This window comes from Ictalurus punctatus, chromosome 21 (assembly GCF_001660625.3).
Source record: "Ictalurus punctatus breed USDA103 chromosome 21, Coco_2.0, whole genome shotgun sequence".
Taxonomy (NCBI): domain Eukaryota; kingdom Metazoa; phylum Chordata; class Actinopteri; order Siluriformes; family Ictaluridae; genus Ictalurus; species Ictalurus punctatus.
The window spans coordinates 19,062,501-19,080,000 of record NC_030436.2 but is presented as its reverse complement, the minus strand read 5'-3'; the positions used below and the strand labels follow the sequence as shown (position 1 = coordinate 19,080,000).

At 46.5% G+C, this 17,500-nt stretch overlaps 1 protein-coding gene across 9 annotated transcripts in view; it reads right to left on the bottom strand.

Annotated features, from left to right (window-relative positions):
• itpr1b (inositol 1,4,5-trisphosphate receptor, type 1b) overlaps positions 1 to 17,500 on the bottom strand; it is a 111,556-nt gene that overhangs the window by 90,957 nt on the left and 3,099 nt on the right. For all 9 annotated transcript variants that reach the window (XM_053673887.1, XM_017450380.3, XM_053673885.1 and 6 more), the window contains exons 3-11: positions 14,623 to 14,693; positions 3,878 to 3,993; positions 3,438 to 3,524; positions 3,181 to 3,339; positions 1,891 to 1,989; positions 1,347 to 1,430; positions 1,106 to 1,252; positions 913 to 1,020; positions 297 to 341 (exon numbers count right to left, since the gene is read on the bottom strand). In XM_053673887.1, coding sequence (XP_053529862.1) covers positions 297 to 341; positions 913 to 1,020; positions 1,106 to 1,252; positions 1,347 to 1,430; positions 1,891 to 1,989; positions 3,181 to 3,339; positions 3,438 to 3,524; positions 3,878 to 3,993; positions 14,623 to 14,693 — 916 coding nt within the window. The remainder of the gene's footprint in view (positions 1 to 296; positions 342 to 912; positions 1,021 to 1,105; positions 1,253 to 1,346; positions 1,431 to 1,890; positions 1,990 to 3,180; positions 3,340 to 3,437; positions 3,525 to 3,877; positions 3,994 to 14,622; positions 14,694 to 17,500) is intronic.

The following is a 17,500-nucleotide window of genomic DNA, read 5'->3' as shown; positions in this document are numbered from 1 at the left end:
TCGTACAGTGCACAGAGATCCAGAGCAATGTGGACAGGACAAGCATGATGGGAACAATAAATGAATGAATTAATTAATTAATTAACATAAATAAGGGTGGGGGGGGGGATGTAGGCGCAAATGGTTTCTAACTGACTAATGGAAAGTACCTGGAAGTTAAAGGGGATAAAATCACCCGCCTAGAGCAGAAAACAAGATCCAACACATCATTTAGATCAGCACTCGAAGTGAATGAGACACACAAACTGTAGAGACAGAATGAGAACCGGATTAAGAAGATACGTTCTGGTACTTACCGAGGAACGAGACTCTTGCGACTCTTCCTCGTAGTCGGGATTCACCTGAAAACACACGTGCGCGGTGAGATTGCGACACTTTCGGATGCCGGAGTGTAATTTACCCACGCACCATGCGGGCTCGCGACGGGCGTGGACAATACAGTCGCTCGTTTTTCAAATCCGTGAACGTGAATGCACAGTTTCTCAAAGCGGATCTCTTCTCGAGCGTGCCTCGCTCGTCGTACGACGATTAAAGGAAAAGATCGCGGGCGGATGAGCTTAGGAGTAGAATCGATCAGAGGTCATGAGTTTTACATACACCTTGCAGATTCTGTCAAACGTTATAACTGTTACGCAACTATGACAAAAGGCGCAAATATTCACTGATGCTCAAGAACTGCGTTAAGAGCCAGGGGAGCGTAATGACTGGTGTAAAATTTTTGCTAACAGCTGCGTGCGAGTCCCTCGATCGTCCTAAGTGTGAGAAGATTTCGAATCTACAGGGCAGGAATGAACTGTGATCATGGCGTGCGTTTCGCATCGCTCTGTGTAGAAGGCCGAAGCTCCTGGAGAGTCTGACACACTGTGTTCAGACTGTAGTGAGAGAGAGAGAGAGAGAGAGAGAAAAACATACCTCACTACTCCCCTCTGCAGCCAGGTAGTGTCCTGTGGCCAAGTGCTTAAACCTGAACAGGCTGTTCCAGTAACCGGCGCCACCTCGACACGGGTCATGCTGAACCACCTGATCGTGCGAGAACACGAGAAACTGAGAATCTGAGAGCCGCTCTGAGAGCGATGACTAACGGTAACGCACGTCCGTCACGCACCTCCACTTCCCACAGTGCCTTGCTGCTGGTGGCCGAGGTAGCAGACTGGCGCCCGGTGGTTCTGAGAAAGACATAGTGCTTCTTCCTGTAGTCGTCACACGTCAGGAACTTCTCCTGTTCGGCGTGAAACAGCCGCACCACGTCACCCTGTGCGATAAAAGAGAGAAGCCAGTCCAGTGCATCTTTTTATATATATATGTGAACGTTCCATTCGGGTTTCGATTCGGATAACAGCACGTACCCCTTTCAGAATGACCTCCTTGTTGTCACTCCATTTCATAAACAAGACTATTTTCCAGCTAGTGTTGCAGTTTACTGAATTCACCTGGAAGCACAAGACAGGACAGAAATCACAAGATTGACATAAGCTCTTATTATTATTATTATTATTATTGTTATTATTATTATTATTATTATTGTGAGTACACACAGAAGAGAAGCAATATCTCTCACACAGAGACCTCAGAGAAATTTTAGAGCCTCGAAAACTGTGACTGAAAGGAAATGACGGGTCAGCGGCTACACATTAGCACGGAGAGGCAGATCAGATCTTATTAAGGCTCTTAATAACCAGCTAGCCGAATCCCCGAGTAACTATACGAGCACGGTTAGTACAGCGGAGATCGTCACGGTATAACGTGTAACGATGTTTATGTTCCGGATCACTGCAGACCGTGCGAGACTAACGAACACATAGTGATGAAAACTATTGCAAAGCTTTGATCATCTTTCCCATTTTTATGTTATTTATTTATTTCACTTATAGGCCGAGAGGAGGGTCGGACCTCGTTGCACCCTGGATTGTCCACCAGCTGATGGCTGCTGGCGTGGAGAGGCTGTCCAGCATTCACAGGGTTCAACACCACTTTGTCTCCGATCACCACCTGCAAGGGAACGTACACACAACGTCTTGAGAATTATTGTTCGGTTAGACACAGCTCCATAAAAGCAACTCAAACGCAACAGGAAGGTGTCGTCAGGTCTCCTGCAAAACCTCTCGCACTAATTTTCTCTACTGAGCAGCTCCCTGTTCTCGATAGAGACTTGACATAACACCGGACGCATTACGGCTTTAAGGAAACAGATCGCTATTTGACCTCGATAACCTTTCCACCATGTGGTTCTCGTGATCCGGGTAACCAAGGGCTGCGTTGTGTCATTTGCCTGGAACGGGTGTTGAATCGGTGTTTACAAAAATATGAGCAAAGATATCGAGGGGAGAAAGGACAAAAAAAAAAAAAAAAAAAGGACTGGACTGGCTCAGTAGAATTGGCTCGACAGAATTACACTGGATCCAAAACTATTTAAGGGTAGAATCAGCGACTCGCGGCTGCATTCATGGCTCTGTCCCTGGCGAACGTCCATCTGAAGACGAGGACGGGAAGCACGTGCTGGATCTGCCAGCTGAGGACAGCCTGGAGACACCCGGAAACTCATTAATAAGCCTTCTGTATTACCTCTGAATCTGATGTGTGTGTGTATATATATATATATATATATATATATATATATATATATATATATATTTGGAGCGGTTTTGCTCAGTCTTGCTCTTGAAATCCTCCTGTAATGTTCATGTGCTTTCTCTGCTACACGGTGCTAATTAGCTAGAGACAAGTCTCGTCTGTGTCTGCGCTGGGAAATCACTGGGGGGTAGAAAGTGGCCCCAGGGTCCAAGACTGCGAAAGAGGTCGCGTTCGTCAAACGCAGATGCGACAGACTATGCACGGACACGGGCGACGTAAATAAACGAGCTAACTTCATCCGGAATCCGTGAGGACGTGTTTGTCCGGATGACTCGCACGGCCTACACGTCTGTCATCCATACGACAGACGCCGTTCTCTACGTTACACGCCTTGCGACTTATTTCGCGTCGGTCCGGTACGAACGAGGTCCTCGATCTGTTCCAGTCTCTCTAGCGCTCCAGATCTGGACACGTCACGTCACGTCACATGGAGTGAGCGGTAAAAATCCGGATTAGCCGATCGGCGCCTTTGAAAACTCGACCCGGGTACGTGCGGTCAAAGATTAGAACGGACGCATGGTGTTTCCTAGAGAATAAAGCTGCACTTACACTGTCTCCTATGGATCGGAGCTTGTAGAAGGGCTGGATGTAGAACCAGGAGCCCTCGTTCCCGGCGGAGTCCAAGGTGACACGCATGGCGTTTTTCTCCAATAGGGCAGGCAGGCGCTTATTTACCGTCAAGTACTTGTTGCTTTTCAGATGCAGCAACTGCAGAACAGAAGCAGCGGTTTGTCACAGAAAATTCATACGTTCACAAGGTATTCATTATGACCCGTGGTCATTAAGTGTCTCATCGACGGGTTAACCTGAATGACGTTGCCGTACTGAATCACCGTCCCCAGCAGCTTCCTGTTCTCGGATTCGTTCTGTTTCTTCTCCAGGTCGGCCGCGTGCTGCGAGACACGCACGGGTTTCATTTCAACATCCATCACCTCGACGGCCTGAACGAACTCCGATCTACACGTCACGCTTATATATATACAAATAATACAATTCCATCCATCACATCGCGCTTAGGAAAACGGTCTCCCCCTCACTTCCTGTTTATAAGAACCACGGCTCGATGGGTCTCCCTGAACAGAACGAGTGTGCGCCGTCTCTGCGGTTCATATCTCTGCGGTTCTAAGCGGTCTACACCCGTGACATATAAATTTAAATAACGTGGAAGATAAGGACGCGATCTTTAGGGTTGGGCGTTTGTTTTTTCTGGTCGTTTTGGATCGGTCTGCATGTATGCGTAACTCACGTGTAGTTTGTTGAGAAGTACTGTGTCCGTAGTGCTGTTGCCGCCAGGTTTCGCTGCTTTCCAGAACTGCTTCTGTGCCGAGTATCTATTCATAGGACACAGCTTGAAGAGACAGTCTGTAGATAGAAGGAGAAACAGACGTCACGTGGTACTACTGACACGCACAGCGCAGGTACGTACGGGTTTACTTATAGCGGTCTTCTAGTCGTTTAAGCCGGCGGTTCTTGAAGCGGGGCCCGAGGAGCGTGATTTTACACGTATACGTGAAGGGTCGGCCATTTTAAGATCGCTAGTGTGAAAAGTTCAGAAATACAAAGCTCGACGAACGCAATAAACCGCCCGAACATCACCGCGTACCCATACGATTATCGCGTATCACCGAACACTTTTCAGGTTTTATGATGTTCCGTGCTTCTTTTTTTCTTTAAATAAGTAAAAAGGTGTGATTAGGTGTGAGTTTGTAACCTCATCACAGCGATAGAGCATAGAGAAGCTACAGAAAAAGGGGAGTTTCCAGAGAAAACCAGAACAGAAATATCGGGCGGATTGTACACGCCACTGAATCCGTGAAACATGTTCTGCACTTTCTACCCCTCCATCATTCTAAAGGCTGTATACAAAGCCTCTTCTTCTGCCTTCCGCCTGGGGTTGAGTGTTACAGCCAGGTTCGGACGCTTTAAACGAGGGCAGGACCTTATGACTTTCGGAACGACGACGCGGAGAGAATGCAGAGAGTTACCTGGGAGTGGAGGTGAGCTTAGCAAAGAGGAAGCGAGAGGAATGAGCTTAAGTGAGATGGGGATAAAAATAGCTGCTGCTCCACAATAACACTCCTGATCTACTGATACAGGCAGGGGGGGGGCGAGAGAGAGAGAGAGAGAGAGAGAGAGGGCAGGAGTGAGAGTGCGAGAGAGAAGGGGAGGGGGGAGAGAGAGAGAAAGGGAGGGGGAGAGAGAGAGAGCGCAAGAGAGAGAGGGGGAGGGGGGGGTGGTAGGAGAGAGTGATGTGTGTGGAAAATAAGTGGGACATTAAGAGAGGAAGACATGGAACTTTTTTTTTGCTCCAGCAGAAAGTTAAGATGCGAGGTGAATAATAAGTGGACAAAAAAACAAAAAAAAAGGTTAGGGGTCAGTCCAAAGAGAAGGACGAAGAGAGGGGGGGGGGGGGGGGAGGAGAAAGAGTGAGAAATGAAAACAAGTGCGGTCCTAGTGCTGTACCACGTTCAGTCATCTATCTCAGGAACTCGCTGCAGGACAGGAACGCGCCACGATAACTCCGACAGATCCCACGACGTCTCCCTTCCGACTGTGGCGTTAATTCACGTGCAATAGAGAACAGCTGTCAGGTCATGCCACTGGAAGTCTGCAGCAAAAGCGAAAACTCTTCTCTCTAGGATCCTGTGCTTCCTCCTCAGTGGATTGCACCAGCTGTTCCCACATTAAACATGACAACTGCACTGAAGCTATAGATTGTACGTGGTGTGTGGTACACTAGCACCACCTAGCTTTAGTCAAGAAGAATGCTGATCAGATAGCATCACCAGTTAAACAACGGCGTCAAATCATCCGGATGTTCGAGGGGAAATCTGGATATCAAAACATCTGGATATCAGGGTTCGAGACCGGGCGTTTTCAGACTTAAATCGAGTCACAAACCCGCTCGTGCTCTTGCTAGATCGTGTCTTGGATCTGTTCTTCTCACTCGTCTTACGAGAGTTTCCTTTAGCGCGCTCGTCGGCGGCGTATAAGATCCGGACAGATTTTTTTATTTATTTATTTTTTCCTTAAAAAAAATAAATAAATAAAAGGCTCGAAAACATCAAAGCGTTAGCTCACAGACTGGGTAAAACTTCCCCTGGCTGAACCGCTCATGGTTAATGAACAACCGTAATGGGTAGGTGAGGCGACTCGTCGCCGGTCTGGTGGACGAAAAGACCAGCGAGAGGACAGGAATAAAATCGGACACAATATTATAGCTTACATCAAACACGAATGAGGAGTTACACAATCCAGGAGGAAGAGAGTGCTTCAGCAGGAGATGGAGGCTCCCTTGGAAACCAGTCCTTTTAAAGGTGACATGAGTGGCCTATTAAAGCTGTGAGTGATCTGAAGATCCAACACAAACACAGGTTCTGCTGCCCGAGTAAAACATTCATGAAAGGAAGCCAGCAACATCTCTACAGAGTATACATGAGCTACTATGAAGAAGGGGATGGTGTGTGTGTGTGAGAGGTTATGTCCTTTATTTAGACATGCGGCACCGAAGTTTATAACCTCTGCGTCCGATACACATCGGTCTTTTCACTCAAGAGCTCGGACGGCTTCGACAACAGCTCGCGATCTTCTTAGCTGAAGCGGGTGTTCGTCTCACACGCCGTATGCCGACGTAAAGCATCAAGAGAATATGCCGTCACGAGATCTTCTCAGTGTGTGTGTGGACTTCTTCGCGTTACTTCACCGATATGTACGGGATTCTTCACCATAAACGAACGCTGCTAATCAGGATCTCTGCGCGTCTGTAACGCACTGACACACGCTGCACCTGGCGCATCATAAGAGAGCTGTTTTTAAACACGCCAACCTCCGCTCACTACCCCCATCCTACACCACAACACCTCAGTGACCAAGCAGGAAATGCATCGACTCGACAGAGCTCAGTGGCGCGGCGCAGCTGCGTCGAGAGACGTGCGACGAAAATCGGCCTGCGCGTGCACCAGATCTCCAAAATGTCGGTTAACTTAGGAAAGTCGCGCGCTGGATATCAAAAGTGACTAAAAATAGTGTAAAGAATCACAACAGCAACAAAAAACACCGCTGTAAACTAACATTAACCAATGAGGAGCTCGCATATAGCTCACATATCAATCGGAGTAATCACACACACATCCGTCACATCCGGGTGATGAAACCTCCTGACGTTACGAGGTGGATCAGCACGTTCATTCATAAACCATGCAGTCTGCAGCCGTGTGCTTCCTGCTATGACGACTTCCGTCGCGTAGAAGAGAGTAGAAGTGTGAGAAGGGCCTGCTCGAGGCCACTTCGGATAAAAGTTGTCCGAACCAAACAGGAAGACGTCCATTCAAATGTCAAACGATCGCGTAGCGTTGGATTTTGTGCTCATTAAACGTCTACCCCTCGAGCCCTCGGGCCGTCTGAGCACAGTGTGTCAGTGTTGTCAGAGCACAAGACCAGCATTGTTCGAGCGACTGTATCTCGAACAGGACCGATCTCTGACAGCGTTCCTCGTCCGGAGGACCCGGTGGGTCGTTCGGTGGCGGACGCAAAAAGGAACGCGTCCGTCGTGTGAGGTACTATGTCCTCCGTTGTTTACTTGCTTAGGGACTATATAAGAGACTGGCTTCCCATCCAGGATGTTCCTGCTTTCGCACCGTGACCCTGACCATGGTTAACCAGCGAGCTCTGCACACACGAGTCACGGTCTGATAAAAACTCTGTACGCCGTAGCGCTACTTTTACTCTGTGTGGTTTTCACAGGTCCTTCGGTGCCCGAGTCAGGTGACAGCGGCGCTAGGCCGTACGCCCAGACGCGCTTAACAAAAGAGGAACTTTTCCTGCCATTTGCATAGTGGGTCTGTTATACTCGCGCAGGCCGACTCTCGGGCTCTCGTCGGCTCGCCACGGGTTGAAAGCAGGCGAGAAAGCAGAAGCAGCTGCAGAACTGGTCATATTAAAGGTTACGCGAGACTTTATTTGTTTTTTCGGCTTGGCTTTTAAACAAGACATGATGAGGAGCCCATATTTTGAATAGTGGTGGGTCAGTGGTTAAAGGCTCTGGGTGACTGATCAGAAGGTCAGGAGAAAAAGCCCCAGCACTGCCAAGTACCGCTGTCGGGCCCTTGACCCTCAACGCCATGAACTGTACACGTAAAAACGAACATTCAACACCCTAGACAGTCTCTGAGGAGCAAATCGGGAATTTCTCCCGATTATTCTCAGGCTAATCTTGAGGTGCAGGAAAGGTTTCGGAACCTTCGGAGAGCAAAAACGAGCGGGAGCTTCCTCGTGACCCCGGACGCATCGCCGCACGGTATCCGGTTGGACTGAATGTTAAATCACAGCCGCGAGCGGCACGGCTCTCTCCGTCGCTCTTAAAACCGGTTCAGCTGGCGCGACGTGATTTCGCCGCTCGAACGTTAGACATATGAAGCTGGGCCGAATTGAGAGAAGTAAATTAAATCAGGACGTTCAGATTCGAGCATCGTTTCCTGCTCAGAAACTTTCCCACGGTTACTATGGGCCTGGGGATGGGGGGGGGGGAGAGGGGGGGAGAGAAGAAGAAGAAAAAAAAAACAACAAAAAAAAAAAAACAGCAGCAGCAGCCAGTGCTCACATGTGAGAGAAGTTGAATGACACTGTGGTCAATTCTGGATATACGCGTACGGGAAGTATCTTTCACGTCGGACAAAACCTCGCACGAGGTCTCCACGCATGTTCTTTCGGTGCAAGTTCTTGTATCGTGTATGGAAAACCTGCCGTGTTAATGCGCGCTCAACGACTGACGTACCAAAATGCCACTTTAATAAGACCGTCCGATATCATCAAATCCGCACGTCGAATCTTAATTCGCTCTTAACGAATCGTTTAAGGACTTCTTTCTGGGTTTTTTTTTTTTTTCCCGTCTTTCGAAACAACAAGCACGAGAAGTATCCCGTCGTTTCTCGACGCGTCACCGGTCGCGCCTCTCTCGGTACGAGAGCCGGACCTGCGCTGCCTCCTCCTACGCTGCAGCGGCGACGTCATCCCTCCAGCTTTATTTTTTATCTTCCTGAAACTCTCCAGATGCACCGACACGCAGTAGAATTATTCTTAAACGTCACGTCGCTTCGCGGAAGTGGATTTATCGGCCCGTTAGGTTTAACCGTCCGATTTTTCCCACCTTATAAGGTCTGGTTACAGCAGGAAAAGAAAAAAAAAAAAAAAAAACCACGTTTGGGTTGGTCAGGGAGATGCGGGTGTCTGGACGTCGGCGGTGCGCCGCTGGACGCTTCTCCGCTATCAGCTACTGAACTCGATGAGCGTAAAATCTTCGAAGGGATCTCTCGAGAGGTTAGGACAGATCAGTCCAGCGTGGTGAGCGTACGTCATTTATCCTCCTGTTGGTCTCCCGTGAAGAACGCTCAGGTCTCAGCAGAGAATAAGACCTGGATGCAGAAACCTTCTTATATCTATATATTCAAAAAAAATAAATAAATTCACTGCACCATTTAGACGTTTTGCCATCTTATAAACCGTGTCTGAAAGCACGAGGTGGAATATCCGATGCACTACAGTAGGCCGGTTTAAAAAAAGTGCAGTTTATAGGGATTAGGGAAACAGACACTATTTCAAACACGGTGTATGTTTTGAGATCATTTCAACATTTTTTTTTTTTTTTTTTTTCTTTCAGGTCTGCCTTTCATCAGCACCGGTTTCTAGCTGGCGGTGCTGATAAAGATCAGGTTTGTGAAGCTAATGACGCAAAGGTCGTGTTTCTGACTACTTTCGGCTCCGTACGATCAGATTTCAGACTCGTGCTCGCTCGAGAGCGAACGCTGTCTGAGTTTCTGGCAAAATATTTTTTTTTAAATAATAGGTTTTCCTGTCCCCGTCGAAGGACCGGAACACCGAGGCACTCCGGTGGCCAGAGTTACTTCGATTTGTTTCTTTCTTTCACACCCAAATTGATGGTCATGAAGGACGGCGAAATAACCGAGACAGAAAAAAAAAAAAAAAAAACATCAGTTAAGCTCCCAGGCTTGTCCTTTAATATGTAATCGATTATGTAGTGCACACACAGGAATACGTCACGTGACGTGAAGTGAAATCTAAATCTCAGCATTTCTTCAGTTCACCTGACTAAAGTTCACACGTTTGAGAAGATGTGCTTAAAAATCAAAGAAAGTCATGTTAAAACACAGACGCCATGACGTCTGCCTCTTAACTGGAATTTCTGTTCATGTGATGTCACCGCTGCACCGCTTTGCTATGTGGCCAAATAAGGTGTTAAAGACAGAGTGAAATGGGGACATCCTTTCAAGAGTGGTGAAAAACTAAATCCCTGACTAAAACTCTCATTCTCTCTCTTTCTGTCTCTCGCATAAACGGTCACACTAACACGCACACTCTCGCTCACAGACACATTCGAATACTTGTTCTGCTGGTGCCTGCATCAACCCACATACCACAAACACAAACACACACTCACACACACATGCACACACACACACACCGCACAGCAGAGCAGATCCTTGTCAAATGCCACTGTGTGACAGGAAAGCAAAAGGCTGAACCTGTAGCTTTTCTATTTATCTCACACCACACATTGACCACTGTCCAAAACACACACTCACGATAAACACCTGTCTGAAATGCTATAAATCATTCAGTGTCTTCCACATCCATGAGGCGTGGTGCCCCAGAGCTCTTTCCGTTGATGAACTGCCTCGGCTCTAAACAATACATCGTCGTTGAGAACAGGGGTGAGTCTGATGGAGCATGCACCGCGACACATCACGCCTAAAAGCACATGCGAGTCGCTGATCAAGTCGCCAAAAAAATCAGGAGAGAATCATCACCTGAGAGATTAGATGCCGGGAGAATTTCGTCAGTTCGATGCGCTCTAAAAACGCTACGTGAATCATTGGTGCTATTTGAATCATTGGTGCTATGTGAATCATTGGTGCTATTTGAATCATTGGTGCTACGTGAATCATTGGTGCTACGTGCATCATTGGTGCTACTTGAATCATTGGTGCTATTTGAATCATTGGTGCTACGTGAATCATTGGTGCTACTTGAATCATTGGTGCTACTTGAATCATTGGTGCTACCTGAATCATTGGTGCTACCTGAATCATTGGTGCTACTTGAATCATTGGTGCTATTTGAATCATTGGTGCTACCTGAATCATTGGTGCTACGTGAATCATAGGTGCTACTTGAATCATTGGTGCTACTTGAATCATTGGTGCTACCTGAATCATTGGTGCTACTTGAATCATTGGTGCTACTTGAATCATTGGTGCTATTTGAATCATTGGTGCTACTTGAATCATTGGTGCTACCTGAATCATTGGTGCTACTTGAATCATTGGTGCTACTTGAATCATTGGTGCTACTTGAATCCTTGGTGCTATTTGAATCATTGGTGCTACGTGAATCATTGGGGCTACTTGAATCATTGGTGCTACTTGAATCATTGGTGCTACTTGAATCATTGGTGCTATTTGAATCATTGGTGCTACGTGAATCACTGGTGCTACTTGAATCATTCGTGCTACTTCAATCATTGATACTATTTGAATCATTGTAAAACTGCTGAATAAGGTATCTGTTCATAACAAAAGTGAATGTTGTTGTTGGATCGTTGTTGGGTTTTTTAAGCCCTTTGCATCTCTCAGGTCTCTCCAGCACTGAAAAACCCACACAGATGTTCCCTCGTCCTCCCACTTGCTCCCGACTGCTTGCTAATTTCTGAGGCTGTTTTGGAGTCAAAGAAGTTGTCAGCAAGAGCGGAACTAAAACTTGCTCTTGCCTCAGGTCCTCCTAAGATTCCTTAAAAATTCCTAGGATTAACTCCTACCCTAGTATAGGCAGTTCATGCACAAAACACACACACACACACACAATAACTCAAAGCCATCCTTCCTAACTGACAGATACAGGGAGAAAATGCTGAAACATTTAGCTATTAATCACACAGCTACATCAATACAGCTACAACACAGGCATTTTTTTCCCTTTATTTCAGTGACGGCCATCAGGATGACGTAAACATGCTCTTGAATGGATTCCAGAAGATTTACAGCAAGGGTCCATGAGATCGCGAGAGAAATGTCCGTGACATCTCGAGCTAAATTTGAACAATATATACTTATAAGTCAAAAGTTATACAAGTTGACCGAATTAATCAGGGGACATGTCATGAGATAGTAGTTCCTAGCATGTGTAAAAAACGTCAATTACAGTCTTAGCTAGCTAGAACGCCTTAAAAGCACTGAAAGAGGACAGACACGTCAGGGGAAAAAAAAACAAAACACTCACACGATGAGGAACATCCGAGAGCAAGCTAAACAACAAGCTAATTCGCTTTTGGTCACACGGACAGAACTGAGTGGCTTTTCTCCAATCGTTTACTCAGCCAGTCACTAGTTTATATCATAATAAGAGTATTCGCCAAAACCAAGGCCAAATGACCTGTTTCGACAACTATTATTAAAAGACATTGAACCTCTACAGGAAATTGAGATTTACGTCACACGCAGGAGTCAGCGCTAAATTGAGCCAGGACGTTTTCATTTCTCCTTCCTTAGTGTGTCGTGATCTAAGGCACTGGCGATAACCTTTCTGAATGCTGCATATGTTGTTCCAAGAACCTGTTGGTTCGCATGCTTTGGATGATCCTGATCACACACGCACGCACGCACGCACACACATACAGTCTTCTGCATCCACCATGATAGTACAGAATCAAAACTAACTCAAAAAGACAGAATAAAAAAAAAAAGGTCCAGTGGGTACTGCTCTGTACCGTCAGCTAGCTAAATTTCCCAAGCTGCAAGCCCAAGTTTTACAGAAAGGCTGGAGTGTGCAGCTCACATTCCAGCCCTACTGATTTCCTGTGAAAACACCCGTTTCATCCGTGCATCTTTACTAATCAGTGCACCAGGAATGACGGTGACATGCGGCCAAGCTGAAAAGACACAGAACAGCATCTCACTGGCTTCAGCTGTGACTCGCACAACGGTATGTCCTCAAACTAGTTACCGCCCCCACCTCCAGGAGAAAAGCATCCAAAACAGATGGCTATCACGATGATGAATATCAGTCAGCACTTCTGCAGAACACGAACCCTCGTCTTTGGTACGTGAGACGTAGGACGAATCGCACGGGACGAATCCTGACGAATCGATTAGCGGAGAGAGAGTCGGTACAGCGGCTACAGCCGGGAAGGCTGGCCTACTCATATTCGCTCTAGCCTACAGGGGGCCTAGGTGAGAGCAAGGTTAATTAGCTGCTCGCTGACTTCATTTGTTTACCCAGCACACGAGCTTACATCTTGGCCGTACGAGCCAGGAGTCAGCTCTCAGATTTACACACGTCACAATCCTCCTAACTAAGACGATGTAGGAAATGCTTAGCACTGTAAGGAATAACACAACGCGTAGCAGACCGTGCAGTTATACCAAAAAATAAATAATAATGTAGGTTCTGGAGGGTTTTCATAAAACTGCACTGTCTGGGCTGTGTTATTCTGCTTATATACCACAGCAATCTGCCAACCATTACGAGGTTTCATTTATTAATGCACCGATCTCTGTGCGTTTTAACAGTTTATATATCGATTTAATGCTGTGGTACATCTCAGGCACAAGTTACTTCCTGTTCTCGCTTACATTACAGCCGTTATAGCAGTTATTCTCTCACCAGCCTCACTCTATTCTCTCTCTCTCCCTCTCTCTCTCTGAAGACCTTCCTGTGCTGATTAACTTCGCAAAGCACTAACGCTCATGACTCCGTCCGTGAACGTTAAACAAACGTCACCACGTCGACGATACCAGCGTTTACTTCGTTTTTTCCGAAGCAGTTTATTATTAGTCTCAGATTAAGCGCAGCGTCTGCTGTACAAGTCCCTGTGTATGAGCCGTTACTATAGAAACAACAAAGTATGAGAACGAGTGCATTAATATAGACCTGATGCTCGTGTTACAGCCAGGACTACCTGTGCCGCTATAAGAATAGATAAATAAATAAATAACGCGCACCTTCCGACCTCGACATGACATCACTCAGACCGAAGCAGGACAGGCCACCACGGCGGTAAACATGGCTCGTGTGATAGAACTCGAGCTATTTTATTTCAGTTTTTTTCAAGAACAATGAGCATCAGAACAATAAGGAATTCTCTGACACGTGTCAGATATATGACTGCAAGATGAGAAATGGCAAAGGAGTTATGCGCATTGTGAGTTGAAGAACGCAAACGTGACACCCGGACCGGAATCCCAGGCCTCTCGGACCTCGTCTGGGCCACGAGACGGCGTGTAAATACCGCCTGTGTTCTGTGTGAATACGCAGAGACTCGTAAGCTGTGGATCGGATGTGTATTTTCAAATTATTTTCATACGCTACAATGAGGAGGAAAACTATTGGGCGCATATATATATATATATATATATATATATATATATATATATATATATATATATATATATATAAAATAAATAAATAATAAAAAAATAAAAAGTCCTCTGGTTTACACCCTTAACAACAGAAGCATGAAAAATCTGTCAGTCTGAAACTAAAAACAAAGAAAGAAAAAAAAAAAACAAAAAAACACCACCACCCAGTAGCAAATGTATCCTGCAGACGCGATGAGACTACTGAGGTAAGAGCAGCAGATGGGTATGAGCAAGCCGTAGCTGTAGATCTGCAGCTCCACCACTTATAAACCTTTTGTTATGACATGCAAGTTGGGCACCATGAAGTACAACCCATTTTCTACTGCGTGTAGAAGAAAGAAAACGGATGGATGGACGAGATTGAGAGAGAGAGAGAGAGAGAGAGAGAGAACAGAAAAAAACACAACAAACAAAAAAAAAAAAACACACACACACGCACACGCACAGCTGCAACGTTGCAAACTGGAAACGAAAGCCGAAACACGTGTGGAAGAGGAAGAGAGAAAGAGAGTGAGAGAGACGGAGGAGAATGAGAAAACGAAGAAAGAGAGGCGGGTGTTACCTCGGAACTTCTTAGGAGGGCTGTTGAGATCTCCAGACTCTGGTTGAACGACACAGCGGTCGTCCACTAGACTGCGGTCAGAGAGGGAAAGAAGAAGAAGAAGAAAGAAAAAGAAAAACATTATTGATGTTGCAGATCAAATTTAAAAAACGTTCAGACATTTACCGCACCATGTGCTACTAAGGACCGAAGTGAAATCTGCAGATGAGACACGTGGACGAATAATAACGTTAATACCTGGCACCGGTTTCTTCGGAAAAGGTCATATTTCAGTTTGACGAGAGGTTGCAGACGGCTCACGGTCATTGCATGATGTTGACTGCTCGCAGTATCAGACAGTCGAGTGGGGCTTCGTGCAGAAAAACCGCTGTTTAACGTTGAATGTGATGTAGCTACATCGTGATCCGTATCGTGTACCGTAGAAATGTTTTCAAGCATCGCGATGTGATATTTCCGCCTTGTACCACGGCACGGTTGAATGCTAGCGTCTGATTGGTCGGCGGGTGTGCGTCGTTTTCGTATAACCGCACGCTCCGACACGGACGGCGTGTTCGGTTTACGTTATCGCGCTTGCTCGGATACGCTAACGTTTCTATAGCGACAGCTCAGACGCACGGACTCGTACGGCGGACGCGTGACGATAACCTAAGACTAATAATAATAATAATAATAATAGACTGTTTTTTTTTTTAACGTGTCGTTTGACGAAATAAAACGTATATAATCGTCGAGTTATGGCGAACGTTCATGGAAGGAGTCTCGAGTGTTAGCGCTCTGCGGCGGTCGCGGTGCTTTTACGATGTTCATCAGCACGGGAAAGCGTCCGTGACCGAGGAGTTGAGACCGTCCTGTGAGAAGGAGACGTCAGGCTTGGGTTGAGGGAGTCTGATGAGTCTGATCCATGAGAGAACACCGACAGTATGTCCCGGGAAACGTTCGGCCGTCCAGCGGGACCGATGGTGCGTCTGTGTCTTTCGTTTACATGACGTTATAGCGCTATAGCGGCGGGATAATCCGGACACTCTTTCAGTCAGAACATTTCCTGCCCTGCCCTGCCCTGAATGTATGAATGGGCTCGTTTTTATTTATTTATTTATTTATATTAAAGAATCCATATGTCTGCTAAATAGATTCGCCACCTAGCAAGTCTAAAAATGTAGATTTGACATAAGTTCACTGTGGGATTTTTATTTATTTTTTTTTTTGCAGCTACCGACACATCTACTATCTGCTATAGGTGCAGTACATAATGCTGTCACTATGGCAACATTTACACGAGGCACATAACACCAAACACAGCAGTGTGAAGCCAGGATCCAGGCTTCTCATCATCACTAATGCCTGTTTCATGGTGTGAACATGACACTGAGGGGTTAGTGATATAAACAGTGAACACACACACACACACACACACACACACACACACACACACACACACACACACACTCCTACATCGACTCTGGTCATCTTTATCATCAGGTGACGGCAGCTACAGTGTGGCTTCCATACCACCCATAGTGCACGTCACAAACAGTAGATGCTGATCTCTCTCTCTCTCTCTCTCTCTCTCTCTCTCTCTCTCTCTTTCTCTCTCTCAATTCCGTCTCTCAGCAAGCATACAACGATGACCAGCACATAACCATGGACACACGTACACCTACACACACCCACGCTCCGTTCTCCTGGCAGAGTCACAGTCCAGGTGGCTCATTACTGCCTGTCTTGTGTGAGGTCAGTCAATGGCACAGAGACAGAGCCACACAGCTCTAAATATAGCTCTGGCTTGTCTTATACACACACACACACACACACACACACACACACACACACACACACAGAGAAGAAGGAGAGAACTGATTACTGGGCGAAATCACTAGGCGTGTTGTCTTGACAAACGAGTGCTGTTAAACCGTAGCTCTCCGAATCCACACACGCAGTTCTGTTATCATCGAGGAGTGACATGAGGCAGTGCTGTGTAAACGAGCGAGTGTGTGAGTGCCAGAGGGGTCATTGAGACGTGCATCAGACCGGTGAAGGCGTGGATCTGAGCAACATGACGTGGCAGGGTGTGATTAAGCCCAGTGAGAAGGTGTCTTCGGCTCGGGGGGAAAAAATAAAGAGGCAATAAAGCTGAGATTTCGGTCCGGTCGAGAACACAAGCGCAGGCCTTTTACACTCACGCCGTCAACCATCACGTCCTCTCATCTCATGAGTCATGTTTGCCTTAGATGCAGGTGATCCGGCCATAAAATAAAAGATTAAGGAAAGCACAGCGGGTCTACTGTAAACATGGAAAAGCGTATTGACACACACATCCCTTTAACCCCTTTCAATATAACGCGGAGGTCCTTCTAACATCAAAATATCCTTCGATATCCGTACACGTCCTCATGAACCGCATTCACATCTCCGGGTCTTCTCCCCCCCCCCGAGGGGTGCGCGATAACGCCGAAATGACAATAACGACGCTATTCGGCATCGAAACGACGAGAACGCGTCATCGCGTGCGGCGGATATTGTTCTAATATCCGCCAAATGAATGAGACATGAGAGGGTTCTTCTTATACCGAGTCCATCCCTTGCATTAACATAATTAGAGGGGGGAAATGTGCAATTATTGTACATCCAGCCTACGCGGCAGAGCTGGCTCTAATTTCCTCGTCTGCAGGAGAATCGCCAGAAGGTGCCAGAATGGGTCAAGCTAATGATTTAAAAATAAATAAATAAATAAATAAATAATGCTATCCAACGAGGTAAATCTAGCTGAGGTCCTCAACGTCACAGTTGATTATGTCGGGTGAACCGAGATCTAGATAATTAACATGTTTATATCGCAGCAGTCGAAAAAAAACATGCCCTGGATACCCGGTGATCTGCG